Source organism: Chamaea fasciata, unplaced genomic scaffold (genome assembly GCF_029207755.1).
Source record: "Chamaea fasciata isolate MVZ Bird 193981 ecotype frontalis unplaced genomic scaffold, bChaFas1.0.hap1 SCAF_3, whole genome shotgun sequence".
NCBI lineage: Eukaryota > Metazoa > Chordata > Aves > Passeriformes > Sylviidae > Chamaea > Chamaea fasciata.
The window spans coordinates 88,036,902-88,060,004 of NW_027094088.1; the positions used below are offsets into that span (position 1 = coordinate 88,036,902).

Consider the following 23,103-nt stretch of genomic DNA (forward strand, 5'->3'; position numbering starts at 1 on the left):
TCACACTCATAAGAATTGCCAGTGTTCTCTGTTTCAGGGAATTAAATTTCCTTTATAAATACAAATACTTTTAACATGTGCAGCAATATACTTAATTGTAAGTACTAAAGTATGTTTTTTCAACTTTAAAGGACATATGTTCGGCAAATGATGTGACACAATGTACTGTTTTTTATATTATAATCTATTAAATCTGCCCAAGAGCAGTATTATGAAGGTGTTGTCTCCAATTTTGTTCTAAAATATAAGAAAAAGAATTCTGTGAGATATTTTAAAGATCAAAATAAGTGCTCACAGAGACTTCCATCATCAAGAAGTAGTGGAAGTACTACAAGGTAAATGCAGCAGGTGGTAGTGCTCCATTGCTATGTCCTGTGTCATTCATGCATGTTGTTTGGTTGTATATTTTATTGCTGGTTACAGAACACATCTGAAAGTGACAATGATGAAGTTGATGGCAACAATATATGTGGTTTCAGAAAGAAAAAGGGAATCAAAGGTCCCACAAAGTATATTCCTCCTTTAGAAAATGAGAAGATGGAGCTGTCCCACACCTCAAAACTCCCAGATCCCCTTAAAGGAACCACTGGTTGCTCAGAACTGCCAACAGAGCAGTCTCTCCAAAACCCCACTGCCTTTCCTCCAGTACAAATGGACAGAGGAGGTCACGACGGTTCCAATTCTGGCAGCAATGGTAAAGAAGACAGGCGTAGAGAAACACGAGAAACTCAGGAATATGCTGGTACTGGAAAAAGAGTATTAGGAAAAATGCATGAGGAAACAGATACAGCAGCTCAGATGAAGCTGCCCACAAGTGCGCAGCCTGCAAGGGGTGCAGAGAAAGGTGGTTGCATGGAGGCAGTGCAGGGGGAGAAAGATGGTGAGCTGGCAAGGGGTAAGCCAGAAGAACGGGGTGGGATGGAAGAAAAAGTTGTCAAGTTTCATGTGACAAAGATGGGCTCCCTGGGAAGTGCTGCATCCATGCCAGGGAGCCGTACTGCCGAGTCCTTCAAGGGAGCACCTGGCTTTTCTAAACGAAGTCTACAAGAGTTGAAAAACCTGCTGAGTGAAGGTCATCTGCCTTCTCATGGGCCCAATTTCTGTGGCAAGGCAGCTGGCAGTTTTGCTCAGAAAAATTTGAAACCCCGGGAGAAAGCAGCTGACAAGCAGGGCCAGCCCTTTGAGACTTTTACTCCCCATTTTGGAGAGGAGAAGCAGAAGTATCTCAGCTTCCACAAGGAGGGAATGGGGCAGCAGAGCAAAACCGTCCTGGTCCTCAGTTCTGCTGGCTCTGATCAGCAGCAACCAGTGGGCAGCAATGTGGATCACCTTATTCTGGGACTACCAGCAGCTCCTACACCTGCAGAAAGCACAGCTCCTGAGGTTCAGTTTGACTCCTCCACAGGCCTCGACGGTAAGGATACTTAAACATCACCTGCTCTCCTCTTAAAGAAAATGCTCCTGTTGTTTTGTGGTGTTTTGCCAAGCTGCAAACTAAAGTCAGAGCTAGTACATGAGAGAGCTGACACCTGTGGTTTCTGTGTGATCAGGATGGATTGGATACTGTGCTCTACATCTATGCTGCTTTTTTTTTTGTTTGTTTCTTTGGTTTTTTTTGTTTAAAGCAAGGCATTTATAAAGCCCAACTGCCTGCCAAAAGCTTTCATGCACAAGTGGTCATGTCTTTTTCACTAAAACTGAAATATTTCCTCATTTAAACTGAGTGCAGGCAGCAATTTCCAAAATTCTGCTGGATACTGCAAAGCTCTGGTGGCATCTGCACTTCTTAAAATTTCCTTTTTTGAAAAAAAAAATTTCAGCAGTAGAAATTGCTCCCTTGTAGGGATGATGTTTTCAATTATTTGTCTTGTGAGAGGACTGGAATGCAAAAACATCTCTTATAAATTATAGGGGAAGAAAAGCAAATGAGGCAGAGAGAGCTTGCACTTATTTTCATGCTGTTCAATAAGTCCATTTTGGAAGTGTTTATAGAGACAATTAATTGCTACTAATAGGCTGTGATTTCTTTGTGAAAGCTTCTGGGCTAGCTGGATCAACAAACTGGAAACTATTATTAGCTGTGATAATGTAATGGGTTTGAGCAGTTTGTTGTTATGTTTCCAGGAAGCACAAAAACACCAGTTTGTCAGCTGTATGAATATGAGATTATTACATTTCCATAAGCATCAATCCAAGACCACATTATCAGCTTTCCAGGACAGACATCTTTCCTTTTGACTTGCCTGACTGATGCAAGATATATGGATCTTTTCAGTGATAAAATACTTTATCCATCATTAACTATGTAACAAAATATAATAATGGCAATTAAATGCTTACAATAGTATTAATCTATCCTGCTTTTTTCAAGTCTCCTGACAGATGGATAGAAACCCTGCTTTAGATATTCTGAAAACAGACAGTTTGAATATGTCAATTGTTGTTAGCTGCCGCAGGATTTCTTGGTAGACATTTTGTATTATCCAGTTTGAACAAGTCTGAAAAAGATATCCATGGACAGTATCAGGGTTTACTCAAGGCACTGCATGAGAAATACAAAGCTTTGAAAAGATACTTCACACTTGAACCACTCTCTATTCAAGTCTATCAGAATAAAAAGGTTAGAGTATTATTGCTCAGCCTACGCTTGATGCTGTTCCCTTTCCAGACTACATCGTTTTTCACATTGATAAAGGCTAGCAAAATTAATTATGAAAATTTTAACACTACTGCATTCTCATTGTCTGCAAAACCAGCAAGTATATTTTAAAACAAAAGACTAATTATTTTTATTCATAGCACCACTTACAAGGCAGAGGGAACTGATGAGATTAATTGTAGATTCTACGAGGAGATTTCAACCCAATTGTAACCACTAAACATGAAATAGCTTATCCAATCTTATTATCTAGTCAGTAAAAACAGACATTTTGTCTTCAAAGAAGTATTAGAGGCTGATGAAAACTTGATCTCTGAAGGTGGGTGTATATTTCCACTCAGGGGGGAAGAAGTCCTGTGGTGATTGGTTTAGGTCATTTGTCTAACTCGGAGATGCCTAAATTTACCTGGGATTAATCCTGCCCTGTATGTCTGGTGGTAGCAATGACTGCAAGAGACCTGCAGATGAGAACTAACTATGAGGGGAGCTGGGAGAAAACTGTTTTGTCTCATAAGAAAACTATTCAATATCAAATGTTTTGGAATCTCATGAGGTTTGGATTCCATTTAGCTTTGACCAAACAAGTTGCAGGGCTCACTGTGCATTTCAACTAGCAAATGGAATGTACAGAGATAGTTTCTACTTAATAAGAACTGTATGTGTTCAAAATTTAATTTTCATTGAATACATTCAGTAACTCTGCTGAAGAAAAGAAAGTTTTAGATAAAGTTCTGCACTGTTTAATGATCCTTTGCGTAAACAGTATTTTATTGCTGCCCATCGTAATTTATTAATTAATAAGATCAGGTCCTAAATATTTTCTCTTTTTTTGACTAAAATATTATGTTAAATATTTCAGTTACCAAAGTGCCTGAAGCCTTGGATCGAAAGATACCTTGACACTGAGTAGATCTGAAATTCAATCTCCAATAATTTGCAAAATTTCAAATATCTGAACTTGTTCAAATCAGAAGACTGCATCCAAAATGTTTGGAAAATTACAAGAGGTTATATTTCAGATCCACTCAGTGTTGACATATGACCAAAACAGGAATATACTTTATGGTTATAAAGGCACACAGTTAAGGGACAATCTCTAGAGATCAGCAGTAGAAAGGTTAAAACATGTAGCTGAGCATCAGTGATTCAGAGTACATCAGAGGATTTATATATAGTCATGTTAGTTAGTTACATGGCTAACACCTCTCTAAAATGATAAATCCATATATTTTTTTCCAAAATTCTGGTTGGTCAGTGTGGAAATATTACTGCATTTTGTCCGTTTCTTGTCAGATCTTTTATAAAAGAGGTGTTTGGGCATTGGAGAAAATGATAGAAAAGAAGCAGACATGTCAGATATTTGGGTTAGTAAGAAAAGTGTTGTTTGAACAATGTCAGAGAAACCGGACCTGAAGCTAAAACTTGAACTCAGTCTAAAGCACTTTTCCATGGAAAGATAGAAACTAACACATGCAGCTAATGAGGTGAATATACTGACATCACTAACCTGAATTTAGGAATTTTATTTGCTGAAGTGTCCAAATCTGATAATGATGTCCATTTCTGTAAGTTGGTATGTAGTCATCAATTACCAGCTGCTTCTTGAACTGTTCAATGCCTGCATTCTTGGGAGACAAAGAGGGATGATTCCAAGCAGCAAAGAACAAGAATAACAGTAAAGAAGATATGTAGCATTAAATAACCATTCATAGTATGTGTATGCACACAGGATGAATTCATGCATGTGCTTTATGGATAGTTTATATAGCACATAAGGTAGGTGTATATCGACCTCTCTGAACTGAAATCTTACCACCTGCTGCTCTGCATGCTGCTAAATTAGAATATTAATACTATAGCAGCCAGAGAGGAGGCCAAAGGAAATAACCTTATTCAAGCAGTGTGAAGCACCCAAGGACCACAATGCCCCACACTCTTGGTGTATCATCCCCTCTGACACTGGGGGATGTGGGCTCCCAGGGCCAGGGACTGCAGGTGGCCTCAACAGCAACACACCCTTTGTGTGGGTAGGAGGACCAACTGAGCCTGGTGACATCACAGAGGCCGAGGTGAAATCCTCTTCTGTACCTCAGGAAACAACCCCCAGGTACCTGTAGGTGAGCAAAGCATTGGAATAAGTCTGTCACCTGAGGTTTCAAATTTGCTTTGCATGTCTTGGTCTGTAGCCAGGACAAAAAAATGTTTAAAAATCTACTCAGTGCAGACTGCAGAGCTGGGCATCCAGAACAGCACCAGAAGCAGATCCTCTCAAGAGGACTCATATTCTTCAGTATATATCAAGTATATGGCCATGTAAATATGACCAACATGAGACCAGAAACTATTTGAGAGAGAGGAAACTTTCTGAAGAAAGAAAACACGTTTCACCTATGGCTACAGGCACCAGTACCTACCCAGTGACTGTTGAAATTTCAAGCACACAAGAAAGTCTGAATGCTTTGAGAATGCCTATTTAAGGAAAACACGTCAAGAAGATGCTAGCAGGCTCTATTTCATACTTTAAAGTGGATTTCATCAATCCTACTAGAAATCTTTTTTTCTACTGCAATATTAACCACGTGTTCTTACTCTTGACTTGTCCAAAGCTCTTATTTTTAATAATGAGGAACTAACAAATGATGCAACCTAATATTTAGGGACAGAACCACGAATCCTTCAGCAAAGAAATAGCGTAGGCTTTTCTCTCCATCAGCATACAAAAATTTACTCACACACTTTGAACCAAATTTCAACTCCCCTATGGTTTCACTGTCCTCTGTCCTCTGACCTGGAGGAAACATGACTGCCCCCACTGATTCTGCTCAGTAAATCTAGTCAGTCACAAGAAAATAGAAGTGGAGACTCTTTGGGAGCTGTAAGTGGACAATCAGGGGATATTAGTGGTCACTTCATAGTCATTGCCTCTGCTGTAATTCCTGCAGCATAACAATGTCTTACTTTGGGACTTAGTCATTTTCACTTGGTACCATTTTCTGCTTTGTATTTTACAGAATCTGTGCCGTTCTTGCAGCTCTCCTAAGGTGAAGAACCAAAGACATACTGTTCCTTCATGTTCTTTCCTCATCTGTGGTTCAACAACATTTTTCTCTCTTTTTCTATGTTTTGAACTGAGTTGGAGCATAGCAGGGCTGAAGCTCACCTCCTTTCTAAACCCTCGTGGTTGCTCTTGAAAAAAATTTGTCTTTTTCTCTCCTTTTCTTTCTGAACTAAGCTATTTACAACACACTTTTTTTTTCTTTTCTTTCTTTTTTGTTTTTTTTTTTTTTTTTTAACCTAACAAGCTCTAACAACAAACCAAAGCAACCAAAAACTCTTTAGTCCTTTATCTTCCATACTAATAGCTGAAATCTTCCTCCTCTGTGACTCTGTATGATTTCCCATCATACAAATCATCATCCCATTTTTTCCTCTTAATCTATATAAAAGAAAAATGCTCAGACAGGACTTCCATCCAGTCTTTCTTATCTATTTTGTCATCTTCCAGCTGAGATTCAACTCATCTGCCTCTGGTATTTGTTGTAAGCTAGTCATAGTCATGCCATGACTTTGTGTGAGAAAGAGGTGTATTCAGACTAATTATTCCCACTGACTGGAGATGCTTACTTTCTTTACAGTAATAGGTAAAGGTTGCAAAACTTGTTAGATTGGACCTAATATGAGGGAAATGCATTCTCTGCTTGTTATGTTTGCCAGCTGTCTTTCCTTCTACAACATATTCATGAGAAGTTTAGTCCTTACCTTCAATACTGTACAAATTCCCTTGTAGAGTATTCCCTTCTTCCCTAATTAACCTTGTTTCCCATTAAGCGTAGTGCTCTCTCTCATTCTGGAAGTGTTCAAGGTCAGGTTCGATGGAGATTGGAACAACCTGGTCTAGTGGAAGGTGTCCTTGCTCATGGTATAGGCACTGGAACTAGGTGATCTCTAAGGTTTCTTCCAACACAAACTGTTCCTTGATTCTCTGGATTGTTTTATATTAGGACAAATATTTTTAGACCAGAAGGGACTTCCCAGTTTGCAACAGTGTAAGCCTTGGTTAACGCAACTTTGCTCAGTGATTCCTTCCAAAAATCCAAATTTTCTGTATGATTTTGAAGAAGGATAGGCCAATGTAGTTTCATCTTATTTAGGATTATCAGTTAGGTAATTCCATTGGGTACTACACAACTTAAATTTCTTTCAGACACCTGCATATTTTGTTTTCAAATTCTCTAATTTTGTACAGAACTATGACGATATTCTCATTCACTACAGAGGGGTCATTTTTATAAAATATCCTGGAATGCAGAAAAATATAGGCTGTTTATTTAATCTTCCATTTATTGAGAGAAAAAAATGTACTTTGCATTTAACTCTTGAAGATGTATTTTCTCTGAGAAGCTGTGTCATGTTGTTGTCATACACTTCGGAAAGAATAACTCATGGCTGATTGAAGCTATATGTCAGTCTCTAAATTAGCTACAGAACTCAGGAAAAAGATGAGCTTCTCCATGGTCATGCCAGTAAAAAGTCTGCTTTGCAATTAAGTTTAGAAAAGAAAGCAGGCCATCATGAGACAAAGAAATGAATGGGAAAAAAAGAATTGAAAGTTTCACTGTCAAACAGATTAGGGAAATGTTTTTACCGTCTCCCATCCTTTGGAATTTTCTAGTATGTTTACATATTCCCCTGTTAAGAGTCTTATAGGGCAGTTAAAATACAAGATAGGAAACAAATTCTTATGTACTTTACTGCAGAAATCATATCAGTAAACAGATTTGGCAAAACTTTTTTTAGGTGAGAAAGAAATGGAAATTGCATATTTTTTCAACCAAAGATGCTTCTGATCACTATTTGCATCAATAGAGAATTCAAGTGCAACTCATGTCTACTTACCATGTCAAAAAACCAGATGTGAATAGAAAAGTAGCAATAAGAATTATATTAACTGTAGGAAGAGCTGTCATATAAGGTTTGATAAAGGCAGTTAATCATTGAAGGCAAAAGTGAGAACAGTAAATAACATGCTGTGCAAAACGTGTAAACTGGCTATTCTTAAACCTACAAACCAGAGTATTGTAAGGAAGAACAGATACCTTTTAACTGGTTCTGACAGGAATTTCTATGGGATTTAGAAGAGTGTAATTGTGTGATTACCCTGTGGGACTCACTGCTGGTGAATACCATCAACACAAGGTATCTGTTTTTGTAAAGGGGGTAAAAATAGATCTTCAGAGCACCCTGTGTTAGAGTTCTAACATTGCAACCTCTTCTAGGACTGAGAAAGTGTTTAATTCAGTTGTAGTCTGATTTAATAAGGGACCACGGGAAAAGGTACCTTGAACAAACTGTAAATGAGAGATTGATCTGGGACTTACACTTTCTTCTGTTTTGGCATTTTTCTGTTGCTGAGAAGGGAAAGCTGATGTCAACTATTTGCCCTAGCTGCTCTTAGCAATGTGGATGATGTCAATATTAATAATCTAAAAATGGCACCGCTCTTCTACTATAAATAACAATAGTAACAATAATAATATTTTTACTATTATTGATAATAATTTTAATTTTGTGAAATTAATATGTTTTAAATATGTGAAGATAGTTTGTATTTGTAGATATTTTGTACAATAGAAACAGGAATATTACCGTTTATCGATGGTTACTTAAATGGGAAATGCAGACTGAACCATAGACAAACAAACACTAAGTTCTTTTTGTGTCCTGCCAAACTGATGTAGATATTCAATGATCTGCTTAAAGAAAGATAGCCAGTCTGGATTTTTATATGATTTTTAAAATGAAAATCTGAACAAAAATCTGAGCATCTCATTGAACTTACATGTTTCTTTAAGGAGATTTTCTGAAATGAAAAGGAAGATGCCCTTATTTCCAGACACCCAGAAACCTAAAGGAAAAGTTGTACTCATGAACAGAATCCTCCCTTAGAAGAATGTAAAACTTTTAGACTGTGATTCTAAATCAGCTAGGCCTGTCAAATATTTATCTACTTTATCTCTAGTAATTAATGCCCTGGATAATGACTATATGAACTGAGTAAAGACAGAGTACTTAGTTCCTTACTGTACCTTTCCAAACTTTAATAATTATTGGCATCATGGATGTAGTTTGACAGTGATTTATTTAGTGGCTACCAAGAAAATATATTTTGGGTCCCATGCAGCAGAAAAGTGAGTAGTTAGTAGTTACTCGCTAATTAGTACTTAAGAAAAAAATCCCCTCTCATATTTCTGAAATCAACCAGAGGTGACATTTTTATGTATCTTAACATTTACAGAAACATTATTTCAAGGAGAAAGATAATCTGCAAATGATATAAAAGATGAACTTTAAAAAGTATGTGAAGGCTTCCTGACTTTTTCTGTTGATTCTAAAAGATTTTGGAAAAAGGCTCTTGTAGATGAGTGTCTTCTGACTAGCAGGGTGTCTACACTGGTATATAGATTAATTCTAGACTAATACTAGACCAATATATACAATTTATTCTCATAATTTAAAAAGATGTATCTTTGATCATAAAAATCCAACTGGAGAGGACAAATTCTTGCTTCTTTAGTTATTAATTTTTTGCTTTCTTAGTGTTCTTTAGAAACAGTTTATGTTTATTAATTTTCTGTTAATGTTTGTTCATGTAATGGAATTATGTATTTATTCAAATAACTTCATCTCCAAGAAAATCACCTGCCATTGACTGATGTTTAAATTAAGTATATTTGTAGCTATATTTTTAAAATTAATTTATGCATCAATAAAATGAATGCACATAACATTTGTGTTTTCCCTAGTTACTGATTTATATAATCTATTTATCTCAGGAATATTATTTTAAAGAATTAATTGGATCAGAATTAAAGTTGCTCTTTTTTTCATTATTTATATTTTTTTACCTGAAAAATATTTGTTCAATAGATGAAAATTTAACAGACAACATTTCAGGATATTTTAAGAAATACTTGGAAAATTTACATCAAAAGTTGACTGATATCAAGGGTTTTCAGCTAAGCCTTGCTTTGAACAATACAAAGGCATAAAAATCTCAGTGTGAAAGGAGGTCGACAGGAAATGTTTACCAACTTTGCCAGGGATATTAAACATGTATAAAATAAGGCATTGAGTGCTGCTTTAAAAGTAAAACCCTCAGATTTCTGTCCATGGAGTAAAAAAAAACTTCTCTTGATACAAACCTTAGGAAGATTTTCAGAATCTTTTAAAGTTCTGTTAATCTATTGAACAGCCACAGTTTATACCTGTTAATAAACTTCTAGATAATGGTCTTGTTCATAAAAAAGTCAAATCTGGTAAATGCCAGTAAACTCATATGTTGTAAAACAGTATTAAAGGATGACTGAAACGGTATTCAAATAACTCCCTAGGTGGCATAGGCAAGACAAGGCCAGTCCTCCCCACTCACTCTTGTGTTTTGGCAGCATCTGTAACAGAGTGAGTATCACACAAAACATTTAAACAGGACTTCCTTATTTAATACTTGTCTTTTAAAGGTCATATTGCCCCAGTGTTTATAGAAGACATTGGAAAAAGGAAAAGCTATTGCTAAAAGGAACTTAGAGCTGAAACTGACCAAAGAGAAAGATGTCATGAAGAGAAGTGAATGTGACAAAATTATTTTCTTCCAATTCAATTTTCATTCTGTTCTTCTATTTACTTAAATTTTGTTCTGTGCTTTTAGCTGCTATTCCTCATGTAGCCCTGCTATTTCTTAACTTTGTCATACTTGACTGACCTAAAGTATCCTCCTTGCCATCTAAGCTGGAGGATGCTCCAGCTCAAAGATTCTGAGAAGTCTATGACTACAGATGAATTTGTAGCCTTCTTAGGAAATAATCGGACACCCTTGTACTGGATCAGCTGATGAGCCTTCTTAGCAGTCCTTGTCCCAAAGGAGAGGTCAAAAAGCTGTGTTTGTGCCTGCTGGCTACTCCTAGAGGAGATCTCCTCTAGTTTGGGTAATTTTCTACTGAAGACATTAAGATTGCTTCCACCAACCTACAGAGTGCCTCAGCATGAAGCTTTAAACTTCCACTTGAAAGGTTGGTGGTGAATGGTTGCTATCGGTGGCCTTCCACTATGGATTTGAAACTTTTGCAAAAATTAATCTGCGCACATCCTCAGGAAGAATGGAGGACTTTTCTCCCAGAAATGTGAAAAAAATGTATTTTTCCCAATTTTTTGCCTGTTAATATAAAATTTTACTCTTGGTTGTTTTAGTTTATTGTACTAAGTGGAAGCTAATACCTTACGTAGTTTAACTTGAATAAAAACAATACATAGATATTCAAATGAAAAACATGCTGAGAGATTGAGGTTGGTGAAAGGAAGTTACTGTGCCCATCTCTCTGCTCCATTATAGAAGTTATATTCAGGTATTATTGCCTTCATGCCAAGAAGTTTATAGAGCCTTACAGCTTCTGCAATACAGATGATAAGATGACTCCATAACAGAAAAGGCATTAATGCATAAACTTCCCTTAAAATTCACTGCCTGTGCTGGAGAAGGCAGCGATCCTCCTCTAGAGGCCTCAAGAAAGGTTTAGTAGAAGACAAGTGCCCTTTTTAGTATGTTTGTGTATTGACACACTTTACAAAGTCATTGAAGAAACAGCACCTGTATTCTGTCACTTTTCAGTGGGAAATAGGTATCCATTTACTGCTTTTACTCCTAAAATTACTCAACAAATCTCATGAATTCCTGAGTTTACCATGTGTTCTCTTCTTTACTTGAAAAAAAGTTTAAATTACAGATCATTCCAAAAAGTAAGGAATTTTATACAGGATGTCAGGGAAAAAATATGTGTGTTTATTTGCAAAACTCTTTCATGATCCATATCTTTTTCTCATTTCTGTTTTTGCACCTTATGCCACAATTTCCTACTATTACACTTTTTAGGAGAACAGCCTTATTCCAGCATTAATTATTTTGTTTGACGTGAACATTCCTCTTCACTTCTAGCATTCAACAGAGACCCTGATGTAAACGGCCTCGGCAACCCAACTCTCCTTTACCTGTTCTCTCATATTGAATTTATCAAGGAGCAGATGGCCAGAGACAACGTGCAGTTTGTCAGATTTGAGTCAATAGACCTCCATGGTGTGTCAAGATCAAAGAATGTTCCTTCTCGATTTTTTCAAGTAAGTTTTTTGGTTTCTAGCTGTACCTTTATATGTTTTCATGTCCCCATTCTTAAATGATGTTTTTTCATATTGCAAGCAGCAACTCCAACTTAGAACAAACTATCTGGTCCCTGCCTTTGTTTATGTTCCCAAAGAATCTAGACTTCTTTCATCATTGTAATCATTTATTCCTCTTTTCCTCCAAATAATAATCTAATTAGAGAAGGCTAATAATTTCAGTTCTTTGAAGTTCTAATAATCCCTTCCCTCAGAAATATCTTTTCAGATTCAACACATTATTAAAATTTTAGTTTACTCACATTGCTAAATGACAAAGAAAAGAAAGGAGTAAACACTGAAAGAAATAAAATTACTTATATAAAATCATTTTAGTTAAGAGAATTTCATAATTATCAACAAGATAGGAAAATATTGCTGAGTTGCATGATGATTTAACAGCAATATTTGCCATAGTAATGATCCAGGAAATAAAAATCAATTTAGGAAGCAGGATACATTAGGTTGCAGTGTTCAAGGAGGGAGAGGTACTATTATGGGGTAGTCACCTTTGACACCTTTTTCAGTGCCACAAAATGGACAGCTTAGACATCTTGGAACAGAGTTCACCAGAGTGTGAAGTTTAGGTTATGGGTATCACACATTGATACTATTGACTGCCACCTCCTAAATAGAAGACAAATTTCATTCATTCATTCATTCATTCATTCATTCATTCATTCATTCATTCATTCATATTAAGAGAAGCTACTGTATGCAGTTTCCATCTGGATATGCAGAATTGGCTATTTTCAGCTCTGAGCTTGCTCTTTTTTGGGTTTTTTCTGTCTCCTCTGCTCACACAAATGGCAATTATTTCCCTTAGAAGAATAAAGGTAAGATGTAAACATGAGCCAAATTCCATTTGATAGAACTTGGCCTAATTGCAGCTTTCATCAGAAAAATGTTTGATCATAAATTAAGTTGCAAAAGTGCATCATTGAAGGTAGATAATCCTTCTTTGGGGTCTTACCTGCATTTATTTTCATTAGTTGAATCTTTCCGTTCAAATGGAGAAGAAAGTATGATTATGAGATTTTCTCACTTGGAAGAGCTTCCCTGCATTTTAGCCCAGACTTTTGAAGTTTACTGTAGTAGTTTGAAGGCAAAACAAATGAGAGGCTCCAAGTCAGAGATACAATTTAATAGGAAAAAAAAAAGAAAGAAAGTAAAATAAAATAGATGCAATAATACAAAAGACCACTGACAGAGTCAGAAAACAACCTGAGCGGAGTGATGGAAGCAGTCCAGATGAGGTGGTCTTCCTGAAGCAGTGATCCTGTAGAAAGGTCTGGTAGCTCGGGTCCTCTGGGAATCCAGTGGGTAAGCCCCCCTCTGGTGTTCAGAGTCTCAGCTTATATCCAGGCTGGAATGCTTGGTTTCTCCCTCTGGGCGGAGCATCTCACAATGGGATGGTGAGTCATGTGATAAGGCCTGATGGGCCCATTAACAGGAGATAGTCCAGGAGGGGGTTATCTGTGAGCTGTGTAGCAAAGGTGCTGATGGGCCCATTAACAGAAGATAAGTCAGAGTGGAGGAGGCAGGGAGCACTGCCTCACCTGGTTTCAACAGTTCATGAAGACGGTGATAGAATATACTTCAACCCAGGACATTTACACAGTGAGATTTTTCTGTTAAATGCTGCATCTGAAAAACAGTATTTAAAGAGAAGTAACAGACTGAATTGAATTGATGTGAGTCTTGTGTGGTCACTTGGGTCTACGTAAACAAAATGGTCAGAGGTTATGGAAGCTAAATAGACTAACTATAGATAAAAGTCTGACTTGCAAAGTGTGCACCAAACTGGTGATACCCAGAATTATATAAACACCATGCAAGAAAAATCTTGAACTTTTTTTTTTGTCCTTTTATGGAAATTTAAAAAATGATCCTTGATGTCATCATTTTCATACCAATCTTGCAGAAATTTGTTCTGCTTTATAAAGACACAGTAACTGGCTCGTACCCTTCATGTCAGTGATCACTGCATTTTAGTGTTCTTTTACAAAAATATCATTGTTCTACCTGAGAATCTGAATTTTACACCTTTCATATACATAAAAATACCATTGAGCTCTTTTCTGGTTTGGTAATATGTCATTCTGCTCTGTGTTTAGGAAAAAGCAATTCATGGTATTGCTATGCCCAGAAGTTACCTTGAACTGACGCTGAATCCTAAAGATAATGAATTAGATTACATAAATGCAACCAATTTCAATTGTGACATAATTCTGAACCCTGATTTATCAACGTTTCGAATACTACCCTGGACTGAGCAGACTGCAAGAGTGATATGTGATTCCTTCACCGTGCTGGGCACCCCTCTAATGACCTCCCCAAGGCACATTGCCAAGAAACAGCTGAGCCAGCTTCAGGACAATGGCTTTTCTTTGCACTCTGCATTCACTTATGAATTTTGTATTTATGGCATTACTGAGGTTGTAAATTCAAAGACAATATCCTTTCCTGCAGCCACAATACTAAATAACCATGACCAGACTTTCATTCAGGAGCTCATTGAAGGAATGTATTATGCTGGTGCCAACATTGAAAGCTTTTCTTCTTCCACTGGGCCCGGGCAAATGGAGATCACTTTTCATCCAGCGTTTGGCCTCGATGCAGCTGACAGTGCCTTCACGTTTAGAACAGGCCTTAAAGAGGTGGCTAAGAAGTATAACTACGTGGCCAGCTTTTTCTCAGAGTCAGGATTCTACAATTCAGGGGCTCTATCACACAGCCTGTGGGATCTGAATGGCCAGAAGAATTTGTTTTCTGCTGGTTATGGAGTTGAGGAGCTCTCAGAGCTTGGAAAGAATTGGTTGTCAGGTCTGTTGGCACACACAGCAGCTATCAGCTGCCTGATGGCTCCCACCACCAACTGCCGCAAGCCTTACTCTAAATACAGTAAAGAGTCAAAAGAGACTGTGAATGCAAGATGGGCATATAATGACAACAGCTGTGCCTTTAATGTCAAATGTCATGGTGGGAAAGGCACTTACCTAGAGAATAAATTAAGTTCTGCCGCAGCAAACCCGTACCTGGTCCTTGCTGCTACTATTGCTGCAGGTCTAGATGGAGTAAAGAGAGGACTCAGCTATGATGATATGCTTGAAGAAGAAAATAACACTGGTGATCTGAAACACTCATCAATCCCTCTGAAACTAGAAGATGCTCTGGTTGCACTTGAGGAAGATTCATGCATTAAGGAAGCGTTAGGTGAAACTTTTATCCGATACTTTGTTGCCATGAAACATTATGAATTAGAAACTGAAGAAATGGATAGTGAAAGGAATAAATGCCTGGGATATTTTATTTAGGAGGAACACTCTTCTGTAGTGGTGCTGTGTAAATGCATACAGTGAATGGCTAAGGTTCTTGAAATTAGTACATATATTTTAAAATGTTTTAATGCTTTGGGATTTTCCCCCCTCCTTTGTATAGTACATGGTAATTACACTTAATTGTCCATGTACATTCATGGCAGCACAAAGCTGATATATTCCTGAAATAAAATTAACAGGCTTTTAAAACACATGGAATTTTTTGGGCAGACCTGCTGCTAAAAAGAAGAAAAGAAAAGGTGAAATGGAGAAGAGCAGCTACGCAACTGTAACAGGACTGTATAAGATGCAGAAAAGAGGGAGTGGTGGTGACATTGTTTAGGGGTGGGGTTTAGAACTGGGGAAGGCAGAGAATTTCATGTTCATCATGGTTAAGGGATTTGTTCCAGCCTATTCAGTAACTGATGGGTTTCCAAAACAAAAGAATATGAGTTTGATTTAAAACATAAACTAGAACAATGAACTTCGTAGAGAGAGGGGCAAAGGACTGAGGCTGTAAAACCTGAGAGGCAGGAAGCAGTATTTTAATGGGCATAAATAAAAAAAAAAACAGGATGGATTATATACTGATCTATACACGATGAATTCTGCTGCTGAATGGAGTTTTCAAGAATTATAGTTAATAAAGATACTAAAAGAAATCAAATGGTGACTTGAAGAGGGAATTATTCATAGAAAGGCAGCAGGGTCAGGTCACTGTGCAATAAAAAATGATCTAGCTTTATGACAGTTTTGATGGTTAATGGGTTAATTCAGATTTAAATGGCAAATGAGGAAAAAAAGGGCAAAAAAACCAGAGAACTTAGAGCTTAAACTGTACTTTATTAGGAAACTTGATTTTATCAAGCATGCAGAACATGACTGAGAGGAGGGGAGCAGAAAGAGTAGGTTGAAACCAGAAAGAAAGAGTGAAGATGCAAATTCAGAGACTGGAAAATCATGGTTAAAATAGAAGGACAAGGACCCAATCCTAAAATTAGAAATGGCAGCTGGTGTAACAAAAATAATTTTTTAGGACTAGCAGGAGGTGGAGTTTAAGTTTGCTCTTTGTTCTTGTTGCTGCTGTCATCCTTAATCATTAAAGAAAACATTTGTTTCCTGCACCACCTCCACATTAACAGTGATTTCTGGTGTTCTTTATCTTGTCACAATATTTTGATCTATGTGTAGGAATTTGTGAGTGAAAGGGTTTGGTCATCAGTGTAGTGAAAACAAGATTCAGTCAATGCCTCTGTCAACTCACAGGATTAGAAAGGTGTGAACAGGAATGTGCTACTTACCTGGATGGATCTTCCATTCTTCCTCTTCAAAGCATTGTACTTGAAATGTAGCACCTGGTATGCTAAAGCTTTTTTGTGATTCCAAAGAACTCATTTTACACTCAGGTAGCTAGAGGAAATAAATAATCCAAATAAACATGATGAATTCTCTTGTCACCAGTCTGTGATTGGTGGATGGATTTGATTCTCCCTCTTATTCACATGACACATTTTTGAATGCCCAATTTTGGGGCATATAGGGAACTATTATTTTTGCTACAGGCTAATTTGCATTGGCCAGGTCTAGCTTTGCATTTAAGCAGAACTTCTCATTCTGAAAAAAAATTCTTCTCTTTTGCTGCCCAAGCAGGCCTTCAGGGACTCTGGAAATCTGTCTTCTCTCTTCTCTTTCTGGTTACTTATCATTTTTACAAGCCCTTGGCAGAAGATGCACATAAAAATTATTCCCTTGCTCAGAGAGCTTACTTACCATACTTAATATTTAGTCACAGCAGTCACACATATAAATAGCGATCTGTTGGTGTGGGCTTATAAGACATTTTTTCATTTGTCTTGGATTTGTAATTATCTGCCATTATATACATTCACTTTTAAAAAGATAATATATAATGGACTTCTATAACTGAATTTAATAAACATGAAGTTTATTATATATACTACATATATTATCCATGTCTTTTCTTATCACAACATTGACAAATTAGCATCTTACCTAAACCTCTTGCTGTATATGTCCAACTACCTGACTAGATTGACAGAAAGCCATAATTTATAAACTAAAAAAAACCCTCAGGTGTCTAGAACTGATGTTCTACAAGTTATAAACAGTTATAGCAAGATAAAGTAAACTAATAAAATAAATCTACAGGTATTTTCTAAGCAGTCCTCAATGACTCATACTCTGAAAAGACAGTAATTGTATGATTAAATTGAAACATTTCATGTTTCTGGCAAACAAATGCTTGCTGCTTTTTTTTTTTTTTTTTTTTTTTTTTTTTTTTTTTTTTTTTTTTTTAAATAAAAAGTTCACAAATGGAGCCTGAAGGTAGTGGGTCGCAAATTTTGGTCAATATTATTCAACACCTTTTCCTAAATATATTGTATATAGTAAAAATAAAGTAACTCCAACTGTGTGGGAAAGCATAAAAACATTTATTTCAACATAAGCAGTCACAAATGTTAAAGTTGCATGTATCCCCAACTAAGTTTTCATGCATATTCCTTAGAAAGACAAGAAAAAGTTAATTATTTCACTCTGCTCAGCTGAAATTAATTATTATTGACTGTTGTATCATTAACATTTCATCTTCAAGTGTTGATGAAAATACTCTTCACTCTTCTACAGGTCTGACATCAATATCTTGAGCATTATTAGTTAGATAATATAAATATGTGCAGTGTCAAAAAAAAGAGTAATTTGTAATTTTGCATACACTCCTGATGATTTTCCAGGGTCATGAAATCATAGAACCATGGAATGGTTGAGTTAAAGGGAATCTTAATAGTCATCTAGTTCCAAACCCCTTGCCATGGGCAGGGACACTTTCCACTAGAAGAAGTGTTCTGGGAGCCCCATTCAACCTGGACTTGAGCACTTCCAGGGTGGGACCTCCAGGAAAAAATATGTACTTGAATAAGAGTAAATGCAGGATACTACACTGAGACAAGGATGTGACGGACCTCAGTTTGTGCTTGTTCGGAGAAGAGTTTGGGTAATGTTCATCTCACCATAGAAGAGGCAGGTCAGGAAATACTAACAACAGTATAGCTTGCAAGAACAAAAACCTGATCATTTTGCTCAATTAAATTCTTCTAAGGATTTGATAATAAGGTGACACACTTTAAACACATGCAGATTTGTTGGACAAAACCCTGGGGACCAAAGTAAATGAACACATCTAGGTAGGACCTACTTACTAGGAATAACTGGATTGTTGTGCGTAGCTTAGAAAGTGGAGACAAAGTATAGGTTTTACTAAAGGTTTTCAAGCATGTAAAAGATGTAATTGTTATCTTTTCATCCCATCTGTTACAGTTAGAACACAGAAGCAGGTTTTCATCAAGGAAGATTTAGATTAGACAGTCTGGGATACGTCAGAGTGTTAAAGAGAATGAAACTGGAACCAGGTGGATGTCCGTGGAAAGTGGCAGTGTTTTGATAAGGAACTCCAAAGTGCAATTTATGATGTACTAAGATCCTGATGCATGGTATCTTCATAATCTTTACAGGTATAATAGGATGATTAATTTTCGTTGTTTGCTGGGTCCCATGTTGCTGTGTGATCATTGACCAGACTGCTAGACTACCTATTTTAGGAGATAAAGAAATTAGCCAAATCACATTATTTTTAATGGGAAAAATCTATCCATGATGAGTGTATGCGGAAGAAAACATACCAGAAGATACAGAGTAGCAAAGCAGTCAGAGTAAGTGGTATACAGCTACAGTTGGACATATCATGTAAGGGAGCACTAGGGACACAGTGAAAATGTTGTGACACACTATAATATCATTGCTCAGGTAAATTTTATGTTGAATGTATGCAATGAGTGAAGGTACATCATACCCCTGGTACACATCATGACTTGATCTCTTTTGTGACGCAGGGTCAGAAAAATAATACAAAAACTACACACTCATTCATACAGTAGCTTATTTTCAATTTGGAAATGCTGTACTTCAAAATCAGGCTTCAGGTTTCATGAGATATTAAAAGAGAATTGAATTTGTTAGCTTACATGTCTCCAGCATGTCAAGGGAGGATGCCATGTACGTAAGGGAATATTCAAATTTTATTCTTTCAGGTTCCAGCCAGGGGGCAGCAGTGCACTGTGCAGTGTTCCTCTGGGAGCTCAAGCTGTGGTGCTGTGCTGAGAAACACCCGTTAAAATACACCCATACATTTAATATATGTACTTCCAATAATTTTTAAAAAAATATAGTGTGGCAGCTGAAAGTTAATACATATCTTTTTCACTGGTTTAGCTAAACTTAGTTATCTGTTGAATTTGCATGGCCTTTTCAGTAAAGGACCATAGATCCAAAACATTGTTTTCATTCTTGATAGCAGCATTTAAATCTTAATCTAGTAAAAGGCTTGTATCTATATTAATGTGTGTATGTGTGTTTGTGTGTGTGGATCATCTTTAGAGGTATTGTCTTTAATAACACTGCAACAAAAGTACAAATCATTTAATGGCAGTATTCCATTTCTGTAATTTAATGTAGGCCATTACTGGAATTTCTTTAATGTTTCCATCTTAAATACTTTGGGAGGTCTGCTTCCTTATAGGGTCTTGAATTTTATCTATACTGACGTGTCATTTTTTTCCCATCTGCCGGAGGAAAACCATAAATGCATAGTGAATGAACACACTCTAAATATACCTATTCCAACCACCTTTCTACTTCTGAGCAAAAACATAACTTTACCCAGAATCTGAATTATTGAAATTTAGATACACATTCTAGATAACTGTCAGCATGTGAGATGACAATTTTTTTCAGTGGTTCTGACCACATATATCTATATGGCTTTGCTCTGCAAGTCTGCTACCACAATTCACATTTTTCGATACTGAATTTCTTCACAAAGTTGCAGTATTCAAATCTCAGCAATCCTTTTCCTCCAACACTTTCTTTGCAACACCATGATTTTTTGGTTTAGTTTGCTTGGTTCTTTTTAACTAAAGAGCTCAATTATGTTCAAAATCCTTCAAATGCTCAAAGTAAAAATTGATCCTGCAAAGTTGTTGCAGAATATTAATTTAGCTGCTCTGAAATTCTGCTGTTTTAACACATTTGAATACATTATCTGTGGAAAGCATACCAATGCATTCCCAAGGTATGGCAGTAAAGGAAGTAAAGAGGAGAAGAACTATTTGCAAGCAACTCCACTAAATATGTGTCTTGAGCAATGGGAGTAAGATGTGAAGAGGACTGAGCAAGTGAGAGTGCTTTGTGCAAGGTCTAATTCATCAACTGAGAAAAAAAGACCAGCTCCTAGATGAAGAATGACTGGTTGAAGGTGAGAAATCACTTGGATGAGTTTGTGACTACAGAGCAATTTTTTTTGATTGAAGGTATACAATAACCATTGTTCAATTTAATCTGTAATTTCAGAGTGCTTTTTGATTTCTTTGCTGACACTAAGCTGCCATCATAACAACAATCATAAATAGAGCCTTCTACCATCTCACACTTGACTATGATGTTCCATCCTGGTAATGTTATATCCTTAGGTTTTTGCTCTTTTTGTTGTTGCTGTTTCATTTTAGGTTTCTTGTTTTGTTGTCACCACTTACGGAATTGCAGCTAATACTGGCACTGTTTTGTGTCTCTTCTATACACATTCTACATGGACTTTCTGTAGAATACTAAATTGAATTCAAAGCTATTGTGCTCAAATTCACCCCAGAGAATTTTAGGTACGTTATTGGCACACCTCAGCTAGGAGCTTAGCTCCCATCCACCTCTGGCTGCTTATTGAAACAGATAGAAATTGACAAAGGGCAAAAAAACCCACATTATTTTCTATACTGTATTGTTTAATTCTCAAAATTAGGGCTGAGGACAATGTTACTGAAATCTGCTTTCTTAGATACTGTACAACAGCATGCTAGGTCTGTTTAGGATGGAGTAGATTTCCTTCAAAGGAGCCCACATGGTGCCATGTTTTGGATTTGTGAGTAAAACAATGTTGGTAACACACCAGTGTTTCAGCTGCTGTAGAGCAGGGTTTACACAGCTTCAAGGTTTTCTCTATTTTATATTCTGCCTTGCCAGCAAGAAGTCTGGGGTCGACAAGAAATTGGGAGAGGACAGAGCTGCAATAGCTGGCCCAAATTGACAGAGGTGATATATACAATATAACGTGCTCAGCAATAAATCCAGGAGAAGTCTTTTCAAGGCAGCCACGGCTTGGAGACTGGCTGCACACTGATCTGCTTGTGGGAGGTGGTGAGTGATTGTCTTTGTGTCACTTGGGGATTTTTTTCTCCTTGTTCCTTCATATGTTATGTCCTTACTCTCAAGATCTTCTTGTGTTTGCTGTTCCATTTCTCTCCACCATCCTGATGGGAGGGTGAGTGAGGGTGGTGTGGTTGGGGGGGGCTTAGTTGCTGACAGCAGTCAACATGCCACAAACTGTTACTTGAACATTTGTGCCCCTGGCTTAAGACTCAAGAGGAGTTGCTTAAGGCTTGGAGTTTTTGGAAACGGGAGTAATTGATGTGTAGTGTTGGTGATAGTAGGATTTTTGTGGAAAAGGTGAACAAGTCATGTTTTGTGAGGCCTTATTAGAAGCAAATGTGCTTTTATCCAGATTGTGTCTTCTGAAAGTTGTTTTTTATATTTAAATATTTCTTTGGCTGCAGATGCTTTGCCACATGGTAGCATCACAAGGTTGTTAAAGTTCAGCCTATCGCCCAGCAGGACTCAATGAGCACGTCATTAGAGGGTCACAGCAGAGCTGCACAGTGAAATTATCTGTGCCCCCTGTAAATAAGAGTATTTCACACTGGAGTCACAGTCACAGTTCATGATACAGGTGAGCAAGAAGAACCTCCCAACAAAGCTACACCATAGGGTTCTGTATATTGTACAGCAAATCAATATAAATTTACAACAGAATTACATGCAAAGCATCACTGTAACACATCCTAAATAATGGAGATTCACGATAAGTTTCACCTTTAAGCTCCTGTGTAATATACAATAAATTACTAAGTTATAGCAAGGCCTAGCAAACCCCTTGCTTTATTTGGGATATCATTATTGTTGCAGTGATATGGAGGTATCTGTCATTGACAGGTAGAGTTAAGGAAAATGGTAAGTGGGTTTGACTTTGAGGGTGTACATGGAACGTGGCCACCTGTTATTGCTTCAAATGTGTGCTTCCTTTAGGATGCTCACCATTCTGCTTAGAAATGTGGCAGCTTTGCAACACACAGAGATATACTAAAAAAAGAATTTTAAGCATCAAAGGGCAGTGAGGCAGCCTCTAGCGCAGGTATTCTACACATTGCTCCACCACTGCTGACCTTGCTTGACAGTGAGGATGAACTAATCCCAGGTTCTGTGGGTTGCCTTAATAGCATATGCATTTATTAAATAAATAGTTGAAAGTAACTTTCAGTTCTCCTTTGGAGATACTTTATCATTCCATGAAGTCTTCACTAGACACTGGGAAAACAACATTCACAGGAAACTCTGCAAAACATCACTTTAAAACTTACTTTTGTTTTGATGAATAGCTTCAGATCAGTCACATTTACTTGTGACTAATATTTTCACTGAAAATTTTGGGCAGTGCTCTTAAGGATATGCATACAAAACTCTTTACACTCTAATTTTAGTGTGCTGAGGGTTGAAAAGGGAAAGGAAACATTCATGCAGATGTACAGGCATCAATAAACCAGAAGAATGAAAAAGAAATTCTAATGCTGATTGTGGAAAAGCAAAAGAAAACAGAGATCATATGGCTGCTTCAGGCAAAAGGCTTCATCACCTATACATAGTTTTCTTTTGAAGGAATAAAAGGGATTAATATATTTCTAAAATCTAGAAACTATACAGGCCATTTCTGGGAGCTCCCGTGTAGCCTTTGTCATGGCAAGA

The 23,103-nt window shown here is 37.0% G+C and overlaps 1 protein-coding gene across 3 annotated transcripts in view; it reads left to right on the forward strand.

Moving 5' to 3' along the window:
- Positions 1-16,985, forward strand: part of LGSN (lengsin, lens protein with glutamine synthetase domain) — a 70,517-nt gene extending 53,532 nt beyond the window's left edge. For all 3 annotated transcript variants that reach the window (XM_066180544.1, XM_066180545.1, XM_066180546.1), the window contains 3 exons: positions 424-1,414; positions 11,646-11,824; positions 13,981-16,985. In XM_066180544.1, coding sequence (XP_066036641.1) covers positions 424-1,414; positions 11,646-11,824; positions 13,981-15,180 — 2,370 coding nt within the window. In that variant the 3' untranslated portion in view covers positions 15,181-16,985. The remainder of the gene's footprint in view (positions 1-423; positions 1,415-11,645; positions 11,825-13,980) is intronic.
- Positions 16,986-23,103: the final 6,118 nt, after the last annotated feature.